This window comes from Anomaloglossus baeobatrachus, chromosome 5 (genome assembly GCF_048569485.1).
Source record: "Anomaloglossus baeobatrachus isolate aAnoBae1 chromosome 5, aAnoBae1.hap1, whole genome shotgun sequence".
In the NCBI taxonomy this organism is placed as follows: Eukaryota; Metazoa; Chordata; class Amphibia; order Anura; family Aromobatidae; genus Anomaloglossus; species Anomaloglossus baeobatrachus.
The window spans coordinates 8,139,972-8,162,033 of NC_134357.1; the positions used below are offsets into that span (position 1 = coordinate 8,139,972).

The 22,062-nt window shown below is 57.3% G+C and overlaps 1 protein-coding gene across 1 annotated transcript in view; it reads right to left on the reverse strand.

Annotated features, from left to right (window-relative positions):
- Window positions 1–21,384, reverse strand: part of PLEKHS1 (pleckstrin homology domain containing S1) — a 45,948-nt gene extending 24,564 nt beyond the window's left edge. Inside the window, 10 exon segments of the mRNA XM_075348160.1 lie at window positions 21–74; window positions 376–442; window positions 2,802–2,936; window positions 3,372–3,400; window positions 3,402–3,437; window positions 3,439–3,498; window positions 13,351–13,415; window positions 15,114–15,163; window positions 21,029–21,219; window positions 21,270–21,384. Coding sequence (XP_075204275.1) covers window positions 21–74; window positions 376–442; window positions 2,802–2,936; window positions 3,372–3,400; window positions 3,402–3,437; window positions 3,439–3,498; window positions 13,351–13,415; window positions 15,114–15,144 — 477 coding nt within the window. The 5' untranslated portion in view covers window positions 15,145–15,163; window positions 21,029–21,219; window positions 21,270–21,384.
- Window positions 21,385–22,062: the final 678 nt, after the last annotated feature.

A 22,062-nucleotide genomic window follows, 5' to 3' on the forward strand; every position in this document is an offset into this window, starting at 1 on the left:
TCCACCAGGGGGCGTCTTACCTGATCCTGTATGAACTCCAGCAGGTTTGCAGATGGATTTGTGGGTTGTCCGATCTTAAAAGAAAAATATGTAAAGTTATAAATCAGGGGACATAGAGGCTGGGGACATAGAGGCTGGGAACATAGAGGCTGGGAATATAGAGGCCAAGGACATAGATGTCACAGAGGCTGGGAACATAGGGGTCTCAATGGGGGTCAAAGCTGCGGACATAGAGGTCACAAAGTGTGAGGACAGATCATAGAGGCCAAAGACATAGAGGTCACAGAGGCTGTGGACCTATAGGACATAAAGGCCAAGGATATAGAGGCTGTGACATAGAGGCCGGGACACAGGTGACATCACAGGGCCACTTACGGTAACTTTCTGGTGAACCGTCTCCCAGGCGTCTGTTATATATTTCTGCCATTCAGCGATGTTTTCTCTGTGAGAGACCAGCGACATAACATGAGATACGGACCCCGGGTGTCCCCTCCCCCCCCACATATCCCCATCCGGGACCCCGGGTGTCCCCTCCCCCCCACACATCCCCAACTGGGACCCTGGGTGTCCCCTCCCCCCACACATCCCCATCTGGGACCCCGGGTGTCCCCTCCCCCCCACACATCCCCATCCGGGACCCCGGGGTGTCCCCTCCCCCCCACACATCCCCATCCGGGACCCCGGGTGTCCCCTCCCCCCCACATCCCCATCTGGGACTCCGGGTGTCCCCTCCCCCCCACACATCCCCAGCCGGGACCCTGGGGTGTCCCCTCCCCCCCACACATCCCCATCTGGGACCCCGGGTGTCCCCTCCCCCCCACACATCCCCATCTGGGACTCCGGTTCTCCCCTCTCCCCCACACATCCCCAGCCGGGACCCTGGGGTGTCCCCTCCCCCCCACACATCCCCAGCCGGGACCCTGGGGTGTCCCCTCCCCCCCCCCACATCCCCAGCCGGGACCCGGGGTGTCCCCTCCCCCCCACACATCCCCAGCCGGGACCCGGGGTGTCTCCTCCCCCCCACACATCCCCAGCCGGGACCCGGGGTGTCTCCTCCCCCCCACACATCCCCAGCCGGGACCCGGGGTGTCTCCTCCCCCCCACACATCCCCATCCGGGACCCCGGGGTGTCCCCTCCCCCCCACACATCCCCATCCGGGACCCCGGGTGTCCCCTCCCCCCCACATCCCCATCTGGGACTCCGGGTGTCCCCTCCCCCCCACACATCCCCAGCCGGGACCCCGGGTATCCCCCCCCCCCCCACATCCCCATCTGGGACTCCGGGTGTCCCCTCCCCCCCACACATCCCCAGCCGGGACCCTGGGGTGTCCCCTCCCCCCCACACATCCCCAGCCGGGACCCGGGGTGTCTCCTCCCCCCCACACATCCCCAGCTGGGACCCCGGGTGTCCCCTCCCCCCCACACATCCCCATCCGGGACCCCGGGGTGTCCCCTCCCCCCCACACATCCCCATCCGGGACCCCGGGGTGTCCCCTCCCCCCCACACATCCCCATCCGGGACCCCGGGTGTCCCCTCCCCCCCACATCCCCATCTGGGACTCCGGGTGTCCCCTCCCCCCCACACATCCCCATCTGGGACTCCGGGTGTCCCCTCCCCCCCACACATCCCCATCCGGGACCCCGGGTGTCCCCTCCCCCCCACATCCAGGTGTCCCCTCCCCCCCACACATCCCCAGCCGGGACCCTGGGGTGTCCCCTCCCCCCCACACATCCCCAGCCGGGACCCGGGGTGTCTCCTCCCCCCACACATCCCCAGCCGGGACCCTGGGGTGTCTCCTCCCCCCCACACATCCCCAGCCGGGACCCCGGGGTGTCCCCTCCCCCCCACACATCCCCATCCGGGACCACGGGGTGTCCCCTCCCCCCCCACACATCCCCATCCGGGACCCCGGGTGTCCCCTCCCCCCCACATCCCCATCTGGGACTCCGGGTGTCCCCTCCCCCCCACACATCCCCATCCGGGACCCCGGGTGTCCCCTCCCCCCCCCACATCCCCATCTGGGACTCCGGGTGTCCCCTCCCCCCCACACATCCCCAGCCGGGACCCTGGGGTGTCTCCTCCCCCCACACATCCCCAGCCGGGACCCTGGGGTGTCTCCTCCCCCCCACACATCCCCATCTGGGACTCCGGGTGTCCCCTCCCCCCCCACATATCCCCATCCGGGACCCCGGGTGTCCCCTCCCCCCCACATCCCCATCTGGGACTCCGGGTGTCCCCTCCCCCCCACACATTCCCAGCCGGGACCCTGGGGTGTCTCCTCCCCCCCACACATCCCCAGCCGGGACCCTGGGGTGTCCCCTCCCCCCCCCCATCCCCAGCCGGGACCCGGGGTGTCTCCTCCCCCCCACACATCCCCAGCCGGGACCCGGGGTGTCTCCTCCCCCCCACACATCCCCAGCCGGGACCCGGGGTGTCTCCTCCCCCCCACACATCCCCAGCCGGGACCCGGGGTGTCTCCTCCCCCCCCCACACATCCCCATCTGGGACCCCGGGGTGTCCCCTCCCCCCACACATCCCCATCCGGATTACTACAGAGACAGGGCCGTGATTAATGTATAGTCAGAGCTCCTCCATCTTTCTGCTCACTCTCTGTAATGATGTGGTGCTCACAGCTGAGGGTTTGGTACAATCTCGCCTGTGCAGTCTGGATTTCTGATCTACATGTTTCCTGCACTGATACATTGCAGCAAAGTAGAAGAGCAGGAGGAGACTGGTGCTGCCTCGTATGATGTGGTGCCCCCAGACGCCGGACCCCCGGACTCCGGACCCCCGGACTCACGTGCTCTCGTCCAGCAGGTAGTAGTCGCGGCGGTCCGTCCGTATGCACAGGATGTTGTCGGGGGAGCTGTTGAAGAGTCGGGTGATCGCAGGGATTTTCTCCGTCAGGTTTTTTCCCACTTCTATGGATTTTATACTGTGAAGATTTAGTTACAATGTATTTATCAATATTCACTGCACCCCTCCCCCTCCCCCACTGCTGCCATAAAGCCAGGCCTGCCATTCAGGGTGCTGGAAAGCTGGGTGACCGCAGCGGTGAGAGCTACAGATTGTCACCCAACTTTCCCAGGAACAGATAAAGGGGCTGACGTGATGATGGGATGGGTGGGGGGTCCCTCATTACCGCCCTCAGGATGTAGGGTGGTCTCGGCGTCCCTTTAGTGATGCAGCTCCTTCCTCTACAACATAAGATATCGGACGTCTTGTCTCTGTGGATTATAGGGGTCCCGATATCGGGGGCATCTTTACACTGGAGATGCAGCGTTACAGTGGGTCAGGGGCTGTGTTTGGTGGGTACAGACCCCGCGCCCCCTCTATTGCCCCTCTGTGGACCCTCCATGCTGACACTCACTTGCTGATGAGGATGTCGCCCTTCCAGTCCTTCTGCCTGCGTGACCCCGTTGTACCCGTAGTAGCGGGAGGATGAAGGAGCCCTGGCTGGTTCTGCAGAGCTTCAATAACCGCGCTTTCCAGGAAGCCTGAAATACAAAGCGTCAGGTGAGCGAGACCCCGGGACCCCCAGAAACCTGCAGAAAATGGACAGGAGCCATGAGGCGAGCGAGGACCCCGGGACCCTCAGAAATATGCAGAGAATGGACAGGAGCCATGAGGCGAGCGAGACCCGGACCCTCAGAAACCTGCAGAGAATGGACAGGAGCCATGAGGTGAGCGAGACCCCGGACCCCCAGAAACCTGCAGAGAATGGACAGGAGCCATGAGGCGAGCGAGACCCCGGGACCCCCAGAAACCTGCAGAGAATGGACAGGAGCCATGAGGCGAGCGAGACCCCGGACCCTCAGAAATCTGCAGAGATGGGACAGGAGCCATGAGGCGAGCGAGACCCCGGACCCTCAGAAATATGCAGAGAAGGGACAAGAGCCATGAGGCGAGCGAGACCCCGGACCCTCAGAAACCTGCAGAGAAGAAAACAGGAGCCATGAGGTGAGCGAGACCCCGGGACCCCCAGAAACCTGCAGAGAATGGACAGGAGCCATGAGGCGAGCGAGAACCCCCAGAAACCTGCAGAGAATGGACAGGAGCCATGAGGCGAGCAAGACCCCGGACCCTCAGAAATCTGCAGAGATGGGACAGGAGCCATGAGGCGAGCGAGACCCCGGACCCTCAGAAATCTGCAGAGAAGGGACAAGAGCCATGAAATGAGCGAGACCCTGGACCCTCAGAAACCTGCAGAGAAGAAACAGGAGCCATGAGGTGAGCGAGACCCCGGGACCCTCAGAAATCTGCAGAGATGGGACAGGAGCCATGAGGTGAGCGAGACCCCGGGACCCTCAGAAACCTGCAGAGAAGGGACAGGAGCCATGAAATGAGCGAGACCCCGGACCCTCAGAAACCTGCAGAGAAGGGACAGGAGCCATGAAATGAGCGAGACCCCGGACCCGCAGAAACCTGCAGAGAAGGGACAGGAGCCATGAAATGAGCGAGACCCCGGACCCTCAGAAACCTGCAGAGAAGGGACAGGAGCCATGAAATGAGCGAGACCCCGGACCCGCAGAAACCTGCAGAGAAGGGACAGGAGCCATGAAATGAGCGAGACCCCGGGACCCTCAGAAACCTGCAGAGAAGGGACAGGAGCCATGAAATGAGCGAGACCCCGGACCCTCAGAAACCTGCAGAGAAGGGACAGGAGCCATGAAATGAGCGAGACCCCGGACCCTCAGAAATCTGCAGAGAAGGGACAGGAGCCATGAAATGAGCGAGACCCCGGACCCTCAGAAACCTGCAGAGAAGGGACAGGAGCCATGAAATGAGCGAGACCCCGGACCCTCAGAAACCTGCAGAGAAGGGACAGGAGCCATGAAATGAGCGAGACCCCGGACCCTCAGAAATCTGCAGAGAAGGGGCAGGAGCCATGAAATGAGCGAGACCCCGGGACCCTCAGAAATCTGCAGAGAAGGGACAGGAGCCATGAAATGAGCGAGACCCCGGACCCTCAGAAACCTGCAGAGAAGGGACAGGAGCCATGAAATGAGCGAGACCCCGGACCCTCAGAAATCTGCAGAGAAGGGACAGGAGCCATGAAATGAGCGAGACCCCGGACCCTCAGAAATCTGCAGAGAAGGGACAGGAGCCATGAAATGAGCGAGACCCCGGACCCTCAGAAACCTGCAGAGAAGGGACAGGAGCCATGAGGTGAGCGAGACCCCGGACCCTCAGAAACCTGCAGAGAAGGGACAGGAGCCATGAGGTGAGCGAGACCCCGGACCCTCAGAAATCTGCAGACATGGGACAGGAGCCATGAAATGAGCGAGACCCCGGGACCCTCAGAAACCTGCAGAGATGGGACAGGAGCCATGAAATGAGCGAGACCCCGGACCCTCAGAAATCTGCAGAGATGGGACAGGAGCCATGAAATGAGCGAGACCCCGGACCCTCAGAAACCTGCAGAGAAGGGACAGGAGCCATGAAATGAGCGAGACCCCGGACCCTCAGAAATCTGCAGAGAAGGGGCAGGAGCCATGAGGTGAGCGAGACCCCGGACCCTCAGAAATCTGCAGAGAAGGGACAGGAGCCATGAGGTGAGCGAGACCCCGGACCCTCAGAAACCTGCAGAGAAGAAACAGGAGCCATGAGGTGAGCGAGACCCCGGGACCCCCAGAAACCTGCAGAGAAGGGACAGGAGCCATGAGGCGAGCGAGACCCCGGACCCTCAGAAATCTGCAGAGATGGGACAGGAGCCATGAAATGAGCGAGACCCCGGGACCCCCAGAAATCTGCAGAGAAGGGACAGAAGCCATGAAATGAGCGAGACCCCGGACCCTCAGAAATCTGCAGAGATGGGACAGGAGTCATGAGGTGAGCGAGACCCCGGACCCTCAGAAACCTGCAGAGAAGAAACAGGAGCCATGAGGTGAGCGAGACCCCGGGACCCCCAGAAACCTGCAGAGAAGGGACAGGAGCCATGAGGCGAGCGAGACCCCGGACCCTCAGAAATCTGCAGAGATGGGACAGGAGCCATGAAATGAGCGAGACCCCGGACCCTCAGAAATCTGCAGAGAAGGGACAGGAGCCATGAGGCGAACGAGACCCCGGACCCTCAGAAATCTGCAGAGATGGGACAGGAGCCATGAGGTGACCGAGACCCCGGGACCCTCAGAAATCTGCAGAGAAAGGACAGGAGCCATGAGGCGAGCGAGACCCCGGACCCTCAGAAATCTGCAGAGAAGAAACAGGAGCCATGAGGTCAGCGAGACCCCGGACCCTCAGAAATCTGCAGAGATGGGACAGGAGCCATGAGGCGAGCGAGACCACGGACCCTCAGAAATCTGCAGAGATGGGACAGGAGCCATGAGGTGAGCGAGACCCCGGACCCTCAGAAATCTGCAGAGATGGGACAGGAGCCATGAGGTGAGCGAGACCCCGGGACCCTCAGAAATCTGCAGAGATGGGACAGGAGCCATGAGGTGAGCGAGACCCCGGGACCCTCAGAAATCTGCAGAGATGGGACAGGAGCCATGAGGTGAGCGAGACCCCGGACCCTCAGAAACCTGCAGAAATGGGGCAGGAGCCATGAGGTGAGCGAGACCCCGGACCCTCAGAAACCTGCAGAAATTGGGCAGGAGCCATGAGGTGAGCGAGACCCCAGGAGCCATGAGGCGAGCGAGACCCCGGACCCTCAGAAATCTGCAGAGATGGGACAGGAGCCATGAGGCGAGCGAGACCCCGGACCCTCAGAAATCTGCAGAGATGGGACAGGAGCCATGAGGCGAGCAAGACCCCGGACCCTCAGAAATCTGCAGACATGGGACAGGAGCCATTAGGCGAGCGAGACCCCGGACCCTCAGAAATCTGCAGAGATGGGACAGGAGCCATGAAATGAGCGAGACCCCGGACCCTCAGAAATCTGCAGAGAAGAAACAGGAGCCATGAGGTCAGCGAGACCCCGGACCCTCAGAAATCTGCAGAGATGGGACAGGAGCCATGAGGTGAGCGAGACCCCGGACCCTCAGAAACCTGCAGAAATGGGGCAGGAGCCATGAGGTGAGCGAGACCCCGGACCCTCAGAAATCTGCAGAGATGGGACAGGAGCCATGAGGCGAGCGAGATCCCGGCACCCTCAGAAATCTGCAGAGAAGGGACAGGAGCCATGAAATGAGCGAGACCCCGGGACCCCCAGAAATCTGCAGAGAAGGGACAGGAGCCATGAAATGAGCGAGACCCCGGACCCTCAGAAATCTGCAGAGATGGGACAGGAGCCATGAGGTGAGCGAGACCCCGGACCCTCAGAAACCTGCAGAGAAGAAACAGGAGCCATGAGGTGAGCGAGACCCCGGGACCCCCAGAAACCTGCAGAGAAGGGACAGGAGCCATGAGGCGAGCGAGACCCCGGACCCTCAGAAATCTGCAGAGAAGGGACAGGAGCCATGAGGTGAGCGAGACCCCGGACCCTCAGAAATCTGCAGACATGGGACAGGAGCCATGAAATGAGCGAGACCCCGGACCCTCAGAAATCTGCAGAGCTGGGACAGGAGCCATGAAATGAGCGAGACCCCGGACCCTCAGAAATCTGCAGAGAAGGGACAGGAGTCATGAGGCGAACGAGACCCCGGACCCTCAGAAATCTGCAGAGATGGGACAGGAGCCATGAGGTGAGCGAGACCCCGGGACCCTCAGAAATCTGCAGAGAAGGGACAGGAGCCATGAGGCGAGCGAGACCCCGGACCCTCAGAAATCTGCAGAGATGGGACAGGAGCCATGAAATGAGCGAGACCCCGGACCCTCAGGAATCTGCAGAGAAGAAACAGGAGCCATGAGGTCAGCGAGACCCCGGACCCTCAGAAATCTGCAGAGATGGGACAGGAGCCATGAGGCGAGCGAGACCCCGGGACCCCCAGAAACCTGCAGAGAAGGGACAGGAGCCATGAGGCGAGCGAGACCCCGGACCCTCAGAAATCTGCAGAGATGGGACAGGAGCCATGAAATGAGCGAGACCCCGGACCCTCAGAAATCTGCAGAGATGGGACAGGAGCCATGAGGCGAGTGAGACCCCGGACCCTCAGAAATCTGCAGACATGGGACAGGAGCCATGAGGCGAGCGAGACCCCGGACCCTCAGAAATCTGCAGAGATGGGACAGGAGCCATGAAATGAGCGAGACCCCGGACCCTCAGAAATCTGCAGAGAAGAAACAGGAGCCATGAGGTCAGCGAGACCCCGGACCCTCAGAAATCTGCAGAGATGGGACAGGAGCCATGAGGTGAGCGAGACCCCGGGACCCTCAGAAACCTGCAGAGATGGGACAGGAGCCATGAAATGAGCGAGACCCCGGACCCTCAGAAATCTGCAGAGAAGAAACAGGAGCCATGAGGTCAGCGAGACCCCGGACCCTCAGAAATCTGCAGAGATGGGACAGGAGCCATGAGGCGAGCGAGACCCCGGACCCTCAGAAATCTGCAGAGATGGGACAGGAGCCATGAGGCGAGCAAGACCCCGGACCCTCAGAAATCTGCAGACATGGGACAGGAGCCATGAGGTCAGCGACACCCCGGGACCCTCAGAAATCTGCAGAGAAGGGACAGGAGCCATGAGGCGAGCGAGACCCCGGACCCTCAGAAATCTGCAGAGAAGAAACAGGAGCCATGAGGTGAGCGAGATCCCGGCACCCTCAGAAATCTGCAGAGAAGGGACAGGAGCCATGAGGTGAGCGAGACCCGGACCTTCAGAAATCTGCAGAGAAGGGACAGGAGCCATGAGGTGAGCGAGACCCCGGGACCCTCAGAAATCTGCAGAGATGGGACAGGAGCCATGAGGTGAGCGAGACCCCGGGACCCTCAGAAATCTGCAGAGATGGGACAGGAGCCATGAGGCGAGCAAGACCCCGGACCCTCAGAAATCTGCAGAGATGGGACAGGAGCCATGAGGCGAAGGAGACTCCGAACCCTCAGAAATCTGCAGAGATGGGACAGGAGCCATGAGGTCAGTGAGACCCCGGACCCTCAGAAACCTGCAGAAATGGGACAGGAGCCATGAGGTGAGCGAGACCCCAGACCCTCAGAAACCTGCAGAAATGGGACAGGAGCCATGAGGTGAGCGAGACCCCGGACCCTCAGAAACCTGCAGAGAAGGGACAGGAGCCAAGAGGTCAGTGAGACCCCGGACCCTCAGAAATCTGCAGAGAAGGGACAGGAGCCATGAGGTGAGCGAGACCCAGGACCCTCAGAAATCTGCAGAGAAGGGGCAGGAGCCATGAGGTCATCGAGACCCCGGACCCTCAGAAATCTGCAGAGAAGGGACAGGAGCCATGAGGTGAGCGAGACCCCGGGACCCTCAGAAATCTGCAGAGAAGTGACATGAGCCATGAGGTGAGCGAGACCCCGGGACCCTCAGAAATCTGCAGAGAAGGGGCAGGAGCCATGAGGTCATCGAGACCCCGGACCCTCAGAAACCTGCAGAGAAGGGACAGGAGCCATGAAATGAGCGAGACCCCGGGACCCTCAGAAATCTGCAGAGAAGGGGCAGGAGCCATGAGGTCATCGAGACCCCGGACCCTCAGAAATCTGCAGAGAAGGGACAGGAGCCATGAGGTGAGCGAGACCCCGGACCCTCAGAAACCTGCAGAAATGGGGCAGGAGCCATGAGGTGAGCGAGACCCCGGACCCTGAGAAACCTGCAGAGAAGGGACAGGAGCCATGAGGTCATCAAGACCCCGGACCCTCAGAAATCTGCAGAGAAGGGTCAGGAGCCATGAGGTCATCGAGACCCCGGACCCTCAGAAATCTGCAGAGAAGGGACAGGAGCCATGAGGTGAGCAAGACCCCGGACCCTCAGAAATCTGCAGAGAAGGGACAGGAGCCATGAGGCGAACGAGACCCCGGACCCTCAGAAATCTGCAGAGAAAGGGCAGGAGCCATGAGGTGAGCGAGACCCCGGGACCCTCAGAAATCTGCAGAGATGGGACAGGAGCCATGAGGTGAGCGAGACCCCGACCCTCAGAAATCTGCAGAGAAGGGACAGGAGCCATGAGGTCATCAAGACCCCGGACCCTCAGAAATCTGCAGAGAAGGGTCAGGAGCAATGAGGTCATCGAGACCCTGGACCCTCAGAAATCTGCAGAGAAGGGACAGGAGCCATGAGGTGAGCGAGACCCCAGACCCTCAGAAATCTGCAGAGAAGGGACAGGAGCCATGAGGTGAGCGAGACCCCGGACCCTCAGAAATCTGCAGAGAAGGGGCAGGAGCCATGAGGTGAGCGAGACCCCGGACCCTCAGAAATCTGCAGAGAAGGGACAGGAGCCATGAGGTCATCGAGACCCCGGACCCTCAGAGATCTGCAGAGAAGGGACAGGAGCCATGAGGTGAGCGAGACCCCGGGACCCTCAAAAATCTGCAGAGAAGGGGCAGGAGCCATGAGGTGAGCGAGACCCCGGACCCTCAGAAATCTGCAGAGAAGGGACAGGAGCCATGAGGTGAGCGAGACCCCGGGACCCTCAAAAATCTGCAGAGAAGGGGCAGGAGCCATGAGGTGAGCAAGACCCCGGACCCTCAGAAATCTGCAGAGAAGGGGCAGGAGCCATGAGGTGAGCGAGACCCCGGACCCTCAGAAACCTGCAGAGATGGGACAGGAGCCATGAGGTCAGCGAGACCCCGGACCCTCAGAAATCTGCAGAGATGGGACAGGAGCCATGAGGTGAGCAAGACCCTGGACCCTCAGAAATCTGCAGAGAAGGGACAGGAGCCATGAGGTCATCGAGACCCCGGACCCTCAGAAATCTGCAGAGAAGGGACAGGAGCCATGAGGTGAGCGAGACCCCGGACCCTCAGAAATCTGCAGAGAAGGGACAGGAGCCATGAGGTGAGCAAGACCCCGGACCCTCAGAAATCTGCAGAGAAGGGACAGGAGCCATGAGGTCATCGAGACCCCGGACCCTCAGAAATCTGCAGAGAAGGGTCAGGAGCCATGAGGTGAGCGAGACCCCGGACCCTCAGAAATCTGCAGAGAAGGGACAGGAGCCATGAGGTCATCGAGACCCCGGACCCTCAGAGATCTGCAGAGAAGGGACAGGAGCCATGAGGTGAGCGAGACCCCGGGACCCTCAAAAATCTGCAGAGAAGGGGCAGGAGCCATGAGGTGAGCGAGACCCCGGACCCTCAGAAATCTGCAGAGAAGGGACAGGAGCCATGAGGTGAGCGAGACCCCGGGACCCTCAAAAATCTGCAGAGAAGGGACAGGAGCCATGAGGTGAGCGAGACCCCAGACCCTCAGAAATCTGCAGAGAAGGGGCAGGAGCCATGAGGTGAGCGAGACCCCGGACCCTCAGAAATCTGCAGAGAAGGGGCAGGAGCCATGAGGTGAGCGAGACCCCGGACCCTCAGAAACCTGCAGAGATGGGACAGGAGCCATGAGGTCAGCGAGACCCCGGACCCTCAGAAATCTGCAGAGATGGGACAGGAGCCATGAGGTCAGCGACACCCCGGACCCTCAGAAATCTGCAGAGAAGGGACAGGAGCCATGAGGTGAGCAAGACCCCGGACCCTCAGAAATCTGCAGAGAAGGGACAGGAGCCATGAGGTGAGTGAGACCCCGGTATCCCCAGACACCTGCAGAGGTGGGACAGGAGCCATGAGGTCAGCGAGACCCCGGGACCCTCAGAAATCTGCAGAGAAGGGACAGGAGCCATGAGGTCAGCGAGATCCCAGGACCCCCAGAAATCTGCAGAGAAGGGGCAGGAGCCATGAGGTGAGCGAGACCCCGGACCCTCAGAAATCTGCAGAGAAGGGACAGGAGCCATGAGGTGAGCAAGACCCCGGACCCTCAGAAATCTGCAGAGAAGGGACAGGAGCCATGAGGTCATCGAGACCCAGGACCCTCAGAAATCTGCAGAGATGGGACAGGAGCCATGAGGTGAGCGAGACCCCGGGACCCTCAGAAATCTGCAGAGAAGGGACAGGAGCCATGAGGTGAGCGAGACCCCGGACCCTCAGAAATCTGCAGAGATGGGACAGGAGCCATGAGGTCATCAAGACCCCGGACCCTCAGAAATCTGCAGAGAAGTGACAGGAGCCATGAGGTGAGCAAGACCCCGGACCCTCAGAAATCTGCAGAGAAGGGACAGGAGCCATGAGGTGAGCGAGACCCCGGACCCCCAGAAATATGCAGAGAAGGGACAGGATTTTGTGTTTCCACTTCTCACTATTTTCATGATCTCTGCTAATGTCAAGGAATGGAAACGGCCTAGAGTCCGAAGACACCACCGGGCCGGGTCCTACTGACACCGCTGTGGTCGGGGGCGGGGGGCCGGACACATTGTCACCGTCTCGGTTGTATCTGCCGCAGCTGTGGTCGGGGCTGAGGAGGACGGACACATTGTCACCGGCTCGGTTGTAGTTGCCGCAGCTGTGTTCGGGGGTGGGGGGGACGGACACATTGTCACCGGCTCGGTTGTAGTTGCCGCAGCTGTGGTCGGGGGCGGGGGGGACGGACACATTGTCACCGCCTCGGTTGTAGTTGCCGCAGCTGTGTTCGGGGGCGGGGGGGACGGACACATTGTCACCGGCTCGGTTGTAGTTGCCGCAGCTGTGTTCGGGGGCGGGGGGGACGGACACATTGTCACCGGCTCGGTTGTATCTGCCGCAGCTGTGTTCGGGGGCGGGGTGGCCGGACACATTGTCACCGTCTCGGTTGTATCTGCCGCAGCTGTGGTCGGGGCTGAGGAGGACGGACACATTGTCACCGGCTCAGTTGTATCTGCCGCAGCTGTGGTCGGGGGCGGGGGGGGACGGACACATTGTCACCGGCTCGGTTGTAGTTGCCGCAGCTGTGGTCGGGGGCGGGGGGGACGGACACATTGTCACCGGCTCGGTTGTAGTTGCCGCAGCTGTGGTCGGGGGCGGGGGGGACGGACACATTGTCACCGCCTCGGTTGTAGTTGCCGCAGCTGTGGTCGGGGGCGGGGGGGGACGGACACATTGTCACCGGCTCGGTTGTAGTTGCCGCAGCTGTGGTCGGGGGCGGGGGGGACGGACACATTGTCACCGGCTCGGTTGTAGTTGCCGCAGCTGTGTTCGGGGGCGGGGGGGACGGACACATTGTCACCGGCTCGGTTGTATCTGCTGCAGTTGTGGCCGGGGTCAGGGGGACGGACACATTGTCACCGGCTCGGTTGTAGTTGCCGCAGCTTTGCGGTTTGGTGCAGGATACATTGTAACGAGGCCATTTCCCGGGTTGCACCTCTGTAGTTTTGCCACTTTCTTTGGGAAGCTGGATGGCGCCCCCTCTGGCAGCAGACGGCATGGTAGCTGTCACCCAGCTTTCTCAGAAACAGATCAGGAGCGGCACCGGTGATTGTAGAGCAGCGATGTGAGGGAAGGACATTACCTTTTTGGTGAAGACGTAGGACGGGGGAGACTTGATCAGGCAGCCTTGTTTAATGATCTCCTCATCTGCAAATAAATCACAAGGACGATCAGTCACCCCGAAAAGTCCCAATATACCGGCCAAGAGCCGCACCGGAGCTGGAGAGGACGGGAGTGATACCTGATCGTGTCTGAAATAAGCTGTGACATCACCTATTCACTCTATGGGGGTGTAGTGATCATGTGTGACCTGTGCAGACGTCATTGTGCAGAGAGGAGGTGAGCTGTGACATCACCTATTCACTCTATGGGGGTGTAGTGGTTACAAAGTTACTAAAGTTGAAAAAAGACCTAGGTGCATCTAGTTCCCCCTCCTCCACCAGTTCTACATTTGGTCACAAAGTCATTGATAACCAACAATGTTGTGTAGTGAGGAAATCATCCAGCCCTTTTTTAAAAGCTGTTATAGTATCTGCCATTACTACCTCTTGTGGTCGCATTCCACAGTCTGACCGCTCTAACTGTAAAGAACCCTTTCCTATTTAGGTTTCGGAATCGCTTTTCTTCCACTCGCAGTGAGTGCCCCCTGCTCCTTTAGTATTGTTTTCATATGGTCATGTGTGATCTGTGCAGACGTCATTGTGCAGAGAGGAGGTGAGCTGTGACATAGTCTATTCACTCTATGGGGGTGTAGTGGGCATGTGTGGCCTGTGCAGACGTCATTGTGCAGAGAGGAGGTGAGCTGTGACATCACCTATTCACTTCTATGGGGGCATGCTCTGTGAACTGGGCAGATGTGGGGAAGAGGTGAGCTGTGACATCAGCTATTACTGACTGTGGATGTCGTGTTGTGACTCCGTCACCAAAGAGATTTCAGGATTTTACTCGAATAATTCTAGATAGCGACAAAGAAAAGAAAATCTGCAGAAATTCTAAGAAAATTTGTCTCTAAAGAGTCAATCATTGAGGTGACACATTGAGGTCAGAGCCAGAAATAACTGCCCCGAGTGTAGGAATGTGCGGAGCGACTGTCAGCGAAAGCCTCAACTCAAACTGGTCAGACGTGTTGTGCGGCTGTGACCCCGTCCTCATCACAGAGGAGCCCCCTCCCCAGCTGTGACCCCGTCCTCAGTCACAGAGGAGCCCCCTCCCGAGCTGTGACCCCGTCCTCATCACAGAGGAGCCCCCTCCCCAGCTGTGACCCCGTCCTCAGTCACAGAGGAGCCCCCTCCCCAGCTGTGACCCCGTCCTCAGTCACAGAGGAGCCCCCTCCCGACCTGTGACCCCGTCCTCAGTCACAGAGGAGCCCCCTCCCCAGCTGTGACCCCGTCCTCAGTCACAGAGGAGCCCCCTCCCCAGCTGTGACCCCGTCCTCAGTCACAGAGGAGCCCCCTCCCGAGCTGTGACCCCCGTCCTCAGTCACAGAGGAGCCCCCTCCCCAGCTGTGACCCCGTCCTCAGTCACAGAGGAGCCCCCTCCCCAGCTGTGACCCCGTCCTCAGTCACAGAGGAGCCCCCTCCCGAGCTGTGACCCCGTCCTCAGTCACAGAAGAGCCCCCTCCCCAGCTGTGACCCCGTCCTCAATCACAGAGGAGCCCCCCTCTCCAGCTGTGACCCCATCCCTCAGGGGCCCCCTCCCCAGCTGTGACCCTGTCCCTCAGGAGCCCCCTCCCCAACTTTCCTAGAAACATAGGCGGCGAAACCTGCTACCAGTGCGGACCGCACAATGTCACCACCGGCCCGCAGAGTATGGTGCCGGACACTATGGCGGTGCCGATTCGCTCACCTGTGATGGAGCTTCTCCTCTTTGGGCCCATCACGATCCAGGTCCTCTGACTATAAGGAGAAAAGAGCATCATCATGGGGGGCTCCAACCTCAGAAAACAAATATGCAGCTATAGGGGGTGCGGAGATAGCGGTGACATCTGAGGGTGCAGCTATAGGGGGTGCGGAGGTAGCGGTGACATCTGGGGGTGCAGCTATAGGAGGTGTGGAGGTAGCGGTGACATCTGGGGGTGCAGCTATAGGAGGTGTGGAGGTAGCGGTGACATCTGGGGGTGCAGCTATAGGAGGTGTGGAGGTAGCGGTGACATCTGGGGGTGCAGCTATAGGGGGTGCGGAGGGAGCGGTGACATCTGAGGGTGCAGCTATAGGGTGTGCGGAGGTAGCGGTGACATCTGGGGGTGCAGCTATAGGGGGTGCGGAGGTAGCGAAGACATCTGGGGGTGCAGCTATAGGGGGTGTGGAGGTAGTGGTGACATCTGGGGGTGCAGCTATAGGGGGTGTGGAGGTAGTGGTGACATCTGGGGGTGCAGCTATAGGGGGTGCGGAGGTAGCGGTGACATCTGGGGGTGCAGCTATAGGGGGTGCGGAGGTAGCGGTGACATCTGGGGGTGCAGCTATAGGGGGTGTGGAGGTAGCGGTGACATCTGGGGGTGCAGCTATAGGGGGTGCGGAGGTAGCGATGACATCTGAGGGTGCAGCTATAGGGGGTGCGGAGGTAGCGGTGACATCTGGGGGTGCAGCTATAGGGGGTGCGGAGGTAGCGGTGACATCTGAGGGTGCAGCTATAGGGGGTGAGGAGGTAGCGGTGACATCTGGGGGTGCAGCTATAGGGGGTGCGGAGGTAGCGAAGACATCTGGGGGTGCAGCTATAGGGGGTGTGGAGGTAGCGGTGACATCTGGGGGTGCAGCTATAGGGGGTGCGGAGGTAGCGAAGAAATCTGGGGGTGCAGCTATAGGGGGTGTGGAGGTAGTGGTGACATCTGGGGGTGCAGCTATAGGGGGTGCGGAGGTAGCGGTGACATCTGAGGGTGCAGCTATAGGCGGTGTGGAGGTAGTGGTGACATCTGGGGTGCAGCTATAGGGGGTGTGGAGGTAGTGGTGACATCTGGGGGTGCAGCTATAGGGGGTGTGGAGGTAGTGGTGACATCTGGGGGTGCAGCTATAGGGGGTGTGGAGGTAGTGGTGACATCTGGGGGTGCAGCTATAGGGGGTGTGGAGGTAGTGGTGACATCTGGGGGTGCAGCTATAGGGGATGCGGAGGGAGCGGTGACATCTGGGGGTGCAGCTATAGGGGGTGTGGAGGTAGTGGTGACATCTGGGGGTGCAGCTATAGGGGGTGTGGAGGTAGTGGTGACATCTGGGGGTGCAGCTATAGGGGGTGTTGAGGTAGCGGTGACATCTGGGGGTGCAGCTATAGGGGGTGCGGAGGTAGCGGTGACATCTGGGGGTGCAGCTATAGGGGGTGCGGAGGTAGCGGTGACATCTGGGGGTGCAGCTATAGGGGGTGTGGAGGTAGTGGTGACATCTGGGGGTGCAGCTATAGGGGGTGTGGAGGTAGTGGTGACATCTGGGGGTGCAGCTATAGGGGGTGTGGAGGTAGTGGTGACATCTGGGGGTGCAGCTATAGGGGGTGTGGAGGTAGTGGTGACATCTGAGGGTGCAGCTATAGGGGGTGTGGAGGTAGTGGTGACATCTGGGGGTGCAGCTATAGGGGATGCGGAGGGAGCGGTGACATCTGGGGGTGCAGCTATAGGGGGTGTGGAGGTAGTGGTGACATCTGGGGGTGCAGCTATAGGGGGTGTGGAGGTAGTGGTGACATCTGGGGGTGCAGCTATAGGGGGTGTGGAGGTAGCGGTGACATCTGGGGGTGCAGCTATAGGGGGTGCGGAGGTAGCGGTGACATCTGGGGGTGCAGCTATAGGGGGTGTGGAGGTAGTGGTGACATCTGGGGGTGCAGCTATAGGGGGTGTGGAGGTAGTGGTGACATCTGGGGGTGCAGCTATAGGGGATGCGGAGGGAGCGGTGACATCTGGGGGTGCAGCTATAGGGGGTGTGGAGGTAGTGGTGTCATCTGAGGGTGCAGCTATAGGGGGTGTGGAGGTAGTGGTGACATCTGGGGGTGCAGCTATAGGGGGTGTGGAGGTAGCGGTGACATCTGGGGGTGCAGCTATAGGGGGTGTGGAGGTAGCGGTGACATCTGGGGGTGCAGCTATAGGGGGTGTGGAGGTAGCAGTGACATCTGGGGGTGCAGCTATAGGGGGTGCGGAGGAAGCGGTGACATCTGGGGGTGCAGCTATAGGAGGTGCGGAGGGAGCGGTGACATCTGGGGGTGCAGCTATAGGGGGTGCGGAGGAAGCGGTGACATCTGGGGGTGCAGTTATAGGGGGTGTGGAGGTAGCGGTGACATCTGGGGGTGCAGCTATAGGGGGTGTGGAGGTAGCAGTGATCCTGACTATGGGGCCCGTGGTTGTCCCAGCCCCGGGTTCATCAGGAGGCTCCAGTAATATAGACCGGTTTCCCCCTGAATCTTTGCGATTTCCCCGCTCCAGTGAGGTCACACTTTTTCTTTCTTTCTTTGCTCTTAGCTATAACGGTGTAAAACCACCTAAAGCCCTGAATTCCTCGAGAACTACATCCCCCATCATCCTCCTCCTCCTCCTCCTGACAGAAGATGTCTCCAGGAGTTTAGTGTTATGTAACTCACAAGGAAACGTCACCGAGAGCCTGACCCTGCGGTTATATAAGACGCGGAAGAAAGGAGGAAGAAAGAAGAAAAGAAGAAAAAGGCTAAGAAATATTGTAACAATCAATATCGAGAACTCTGTAGTAATATAATCAAACCAGAAGGAAAACAGTAAAAGATCAAAAAAGATCCCAATCCCCCCCCACCCCCACCCCCACCATTCAGGAGAAGACATCGGCCATCAGACAGGTCTGTATCCAATTTCACTCTCAGCAGTGATTGTAACAATCGCATAAATAACATTCACAGCACAAAATTACCCCCCCAAGAAAGACCTCTTGTACCCAAAAGATTTAATTAAAGGGACCCATCACATCAATCTGTTTTTACCTGCAGTAACTTAAATGGTGTCTCTCCTGCGCAGTAATGTTCCCCCTGCGCAGTAATGTTCCCCCTGAGTAATATTGTGCCCCTGCACAGTAATGTCTTCCTTGTAGTAATGTCACCCCTCTAATATTGTCTCCCCTGTGCAGTATTGTCCCCCCGTGTAGTAATGTCTCCCTGCACAGCAATGTACTTCCCTGCACAGTATTGTCCCCCCATTAGTAATATTTTCCCCACTGCACAGTAATGTGTCCCCCTGACCAGTACTCCCCCCTCTGAGTAGTATTGTCCCCCCTGAGTAGAATTTCCCCCCCCCCCCGTGTAGTATTGGTCCCCCTTGTGTAGTATTCTCCCTCCAGTGTAGTATTTTCCCCCCTCTGTAATATTTTCCATCCTCTGTACTATTGTCCCCCTGTGTAGAATTGTCCCCCCAATTGTAGTACTGTTTGTCCCCATGTAGTATTGTCCCCGAATTCACAGAGTCTTGCTTCTAGGTGTGCTATCTCCTATAATGTCACAGACCAATTGTTAAAAAACACCTTTATGAATATTCATTGTTAAAACAAGAAAATCCCTGATTAAATATACATGAGGATAGTAGATGTATATGTAATCAGGGATTTTTCCATTTTAACAATGAATATTCATAAAGGTGTTTTTTAACAATTGGTCTGTGATATTATAGTATTGTCCCCCCCGTGTAATATTTTCTGTCCTGTGTAGTATTGTCCCCCTTGTGTAGTATTGTTCTCCCTTGTGTAGTATTGTTCTCCCTTGTGTAGTATTGTTCTCCCTTGTGTATATTGCCCCCCTTGTGTAGTATTGTTCTCCCTTGTGTAGTATTGTTCTCCCTTGTGTAGTATTGTTCTCCCTTGTGTAGTATTGTTCTCCCTTTTGTAGTATTGTTCTCTCTTGTGTAGTATTGTTCTCCCTTGTGTAGTATTGTTCTCCCTTGTGTAGTATTGTTCTCTCTTGTGTAGTATTGTTCTCCCTTGTGTTGTATATTGCCCCCCTTGTGTAGTATTGTTCTCCCTTGTGTAGTATTGTTCTCCCTTGTGTAGTATTGTTCTCCCTTTTGTAGTATTGTTCTCTCTTGTGTAGTATTGTTCTCCCTTGTGTAGTATTGTTCTCCCTTGTGTAGTATTGTTCTCTCTTGTGTAGTATTGTTCTCCCTTGTGTATATTGCCCCCCTTGTGTAGTATTGTTCTCCCTTGTGTAATATTGTTCTCCCTTGTGTAGTATTGTTCTCCCTTGTGTAGTATTGTTCTCCCTTTTGTAGTATTGTTCTCCCTTGTGTAGTATTGTTCTCTCTTGTGTAGTATTGTCCCCCTTGTGTAGTATTGTTCTCCCTTTTGTAGTATTGTCCCCCTTGAGTAGTATTGTTCTCTCTTGTGTAGAATTGTCCCCCTTGTGTAGTATTGTCCGCCTTGAGTAGTATTGTTCTCTCTTGTGTAGTATTGTCCCCCTTGAGTAGTATTGTTCTCTCTTGTGTAGTATTGTCCCCCTTGAGTAGTATTGTTCTCTCTTGTGTAGTATTGTCCCCCTTGAGTAGTATTGTTCTCTCTTGTGTAGTATTGTCCCCCTTGTGTAGTATTGTTCCCCCTTGTGTAGTATTGTTCCCCCTTGTGTAGTATTGTCCCCCTTGTGTAGTATTGTTCCCCCTTGAGTACTATTGTTCTCTCTTGTGTAGTATTGTCCCCCTTGAGTAGTATTGTTCTCTCTTGTGTAGTATTGTCCCCCTTGTGTAGTATTGTCCCCCTTGTGTAGTATTGTTCTCCCTTGTGTAGTATTGTTCTCCCTTGTGTAGTATTGTTCTCTCTTGTGTATATTGTCCCCCTTGTGTAGTATTGTTCTCCCTTTTGTAGTATTGTTCTCTCTTGTGTAGTATTGTCCCCCTTGTGTAGTATTGTTCCCCCTTGTGTAGTATTGTCCCCCTTGTGTAGTATTGTTCCCCCTTGAGTAGTATTGTTCTCTCTTGTGTAGTATTGTCCCCCTTGTGTAGTATTGTCCCCCTTGAGTAGTATTGTTCTCTCTTGTGTAGTATTGTCCCCCTTGTGTAGTATTGTTCTCTCTTGTGTAGTATTGTCCCCCTTGTGTAGTATTGTTCTCCCTTATGTAGTATTGTTCTCCCTTGTGTAGTATTGTTCTCTCTTGTGTATATTGTCACCCTTGTGTAGTATTGTTCTCCCTTTTGTAGTATTGTTCTCCCTTGTGTAGTATTGTTCTCTCTTGTGTAGTATTGTCCCCCTTGTGTAGTATTGTTCTCCCTTTTGTAGTATTGTCCCCCTTGAGTAGTATTGTTCTCTCTTGTGTAGTATTGTCCCCCTTGTGTAGTATTGTCCCCCCTGAGTAGTATTGTTCTCTCTTGTGTAGTATTGTCCCCCTTGAGTAGTATTGTTCTCTCTTGTGTAGTATTGTCCCCCTTGAGTAGTATTGTTCTCTCTTGTGTAGTATTGTCCCCCTTGTGTAGTATTGTCCCCCCTGAGTAGTATTGTTCTCTCTTGTGTAGTATTGTCCCCCTTGAGTAGTATTGTTCTCTCTTGTGTAGTATTGTCCCCCTTGTGTAGTATTGTCCCCCTTGTGCAGTATTGTCCCCCTTGTGTAGTATTGTTCTCCCTTGTGTAGTATTGTTCTCCCTTGTGTAGTATTGTTCTCCCTTGTGTAGTATTGTTCTCTCTTGTGTAGTATTGTCCCCCTTGTATAGTATTGTCCCTCTGACTCCCTTTATAGCATTGTCCCCCCTGTGTAGTATTGTGCACCCGTGTGTAATATTGCCTGCCCCCCCCCCTCCCCTTGCTGGTCCCCGTGAGGCGCCTGTTATCCCCTCACCCACATTGTCGGGTACTTACAGGTGCTGCAGGTGAGGAGCTGTATACAGGTGCCGCAGGTGAGGAGCTGTATACAGGTGCCGCAGGTGAGGAGCTGTGTACAGGTGCCGCAGGTGAGGAGCTGTATACAGGTGCCGCAGGTGAGGAGCTGTGTACCGGTGCCGCAGGTGAGGAGCTGTATACAGGTGCCGCAGGTGAGGAGCTGTATACAGGTGCCGCAGGTGAGGAGCTGTATACAGGTGCTGCGGTGAGCTGTATGCAGGTGCTGCGGTGAGCTGTATGCAGGTGCTGCGGTGAGCTGTATGCAGGTGCTGCGGTGAGCTGTATACAGGTGAGCTGTGTACCGGTGCCGCAGGTGAGCTGTGTACAGGTGCTGCGCTCACTCGGCCCCTATTTGTAGGTGCACAGCGGCTGAAATCTGATCTGCCAGGAATTTCCCTCCTTAAGAACCTCGCTGGATCCAGGGGATTTCTCTCTTTTTTTGCCCGAGCTTCTTGTAGGGAGGGAAAATCCAAAATCTCAGCGTGTTTTGAGAGAATAAGTTGGCTGTGGAGGGAGGGATTTGGGCGCGCGCCACTTCCTGGAGCTCAGATACGTTACAGCGTTTCTCGTGTTCCAGGAAACAAGCGCAAGTGAAAAACAACAAAAAGATACAATATATTGTGTTATCCCAACTATTTCCACCGTCTCAGGAGGGATTCCAGAGTTAGGGGCGTAAATACCCCAAAATCATTAATGCTGGGCACAAGTATTTTAAACTAATTATTGGGGTCCAGGCACGGCCGCCGCGATGGGGAGAAGACGGAAAAACATCCGGGTGATCTAAGGGGAAATCTCTTCCAATCTACTGAAATTGTTACATTTCCACGGTTCATTAATGAACTTATAAATATTTACATTTCAGGAATATTTGGCCACAAGGAGGCGCAGTGCTAGCTTCTGCATTCAGAGAGTTCATAGTGATAGCGTTACCTCTGCTCATACACAGATAGTTTATGGTTTTACAGCCTCTAGGGGGCGCCGTAGTGCAGCGACGCACGAGATACCCGCAGGGT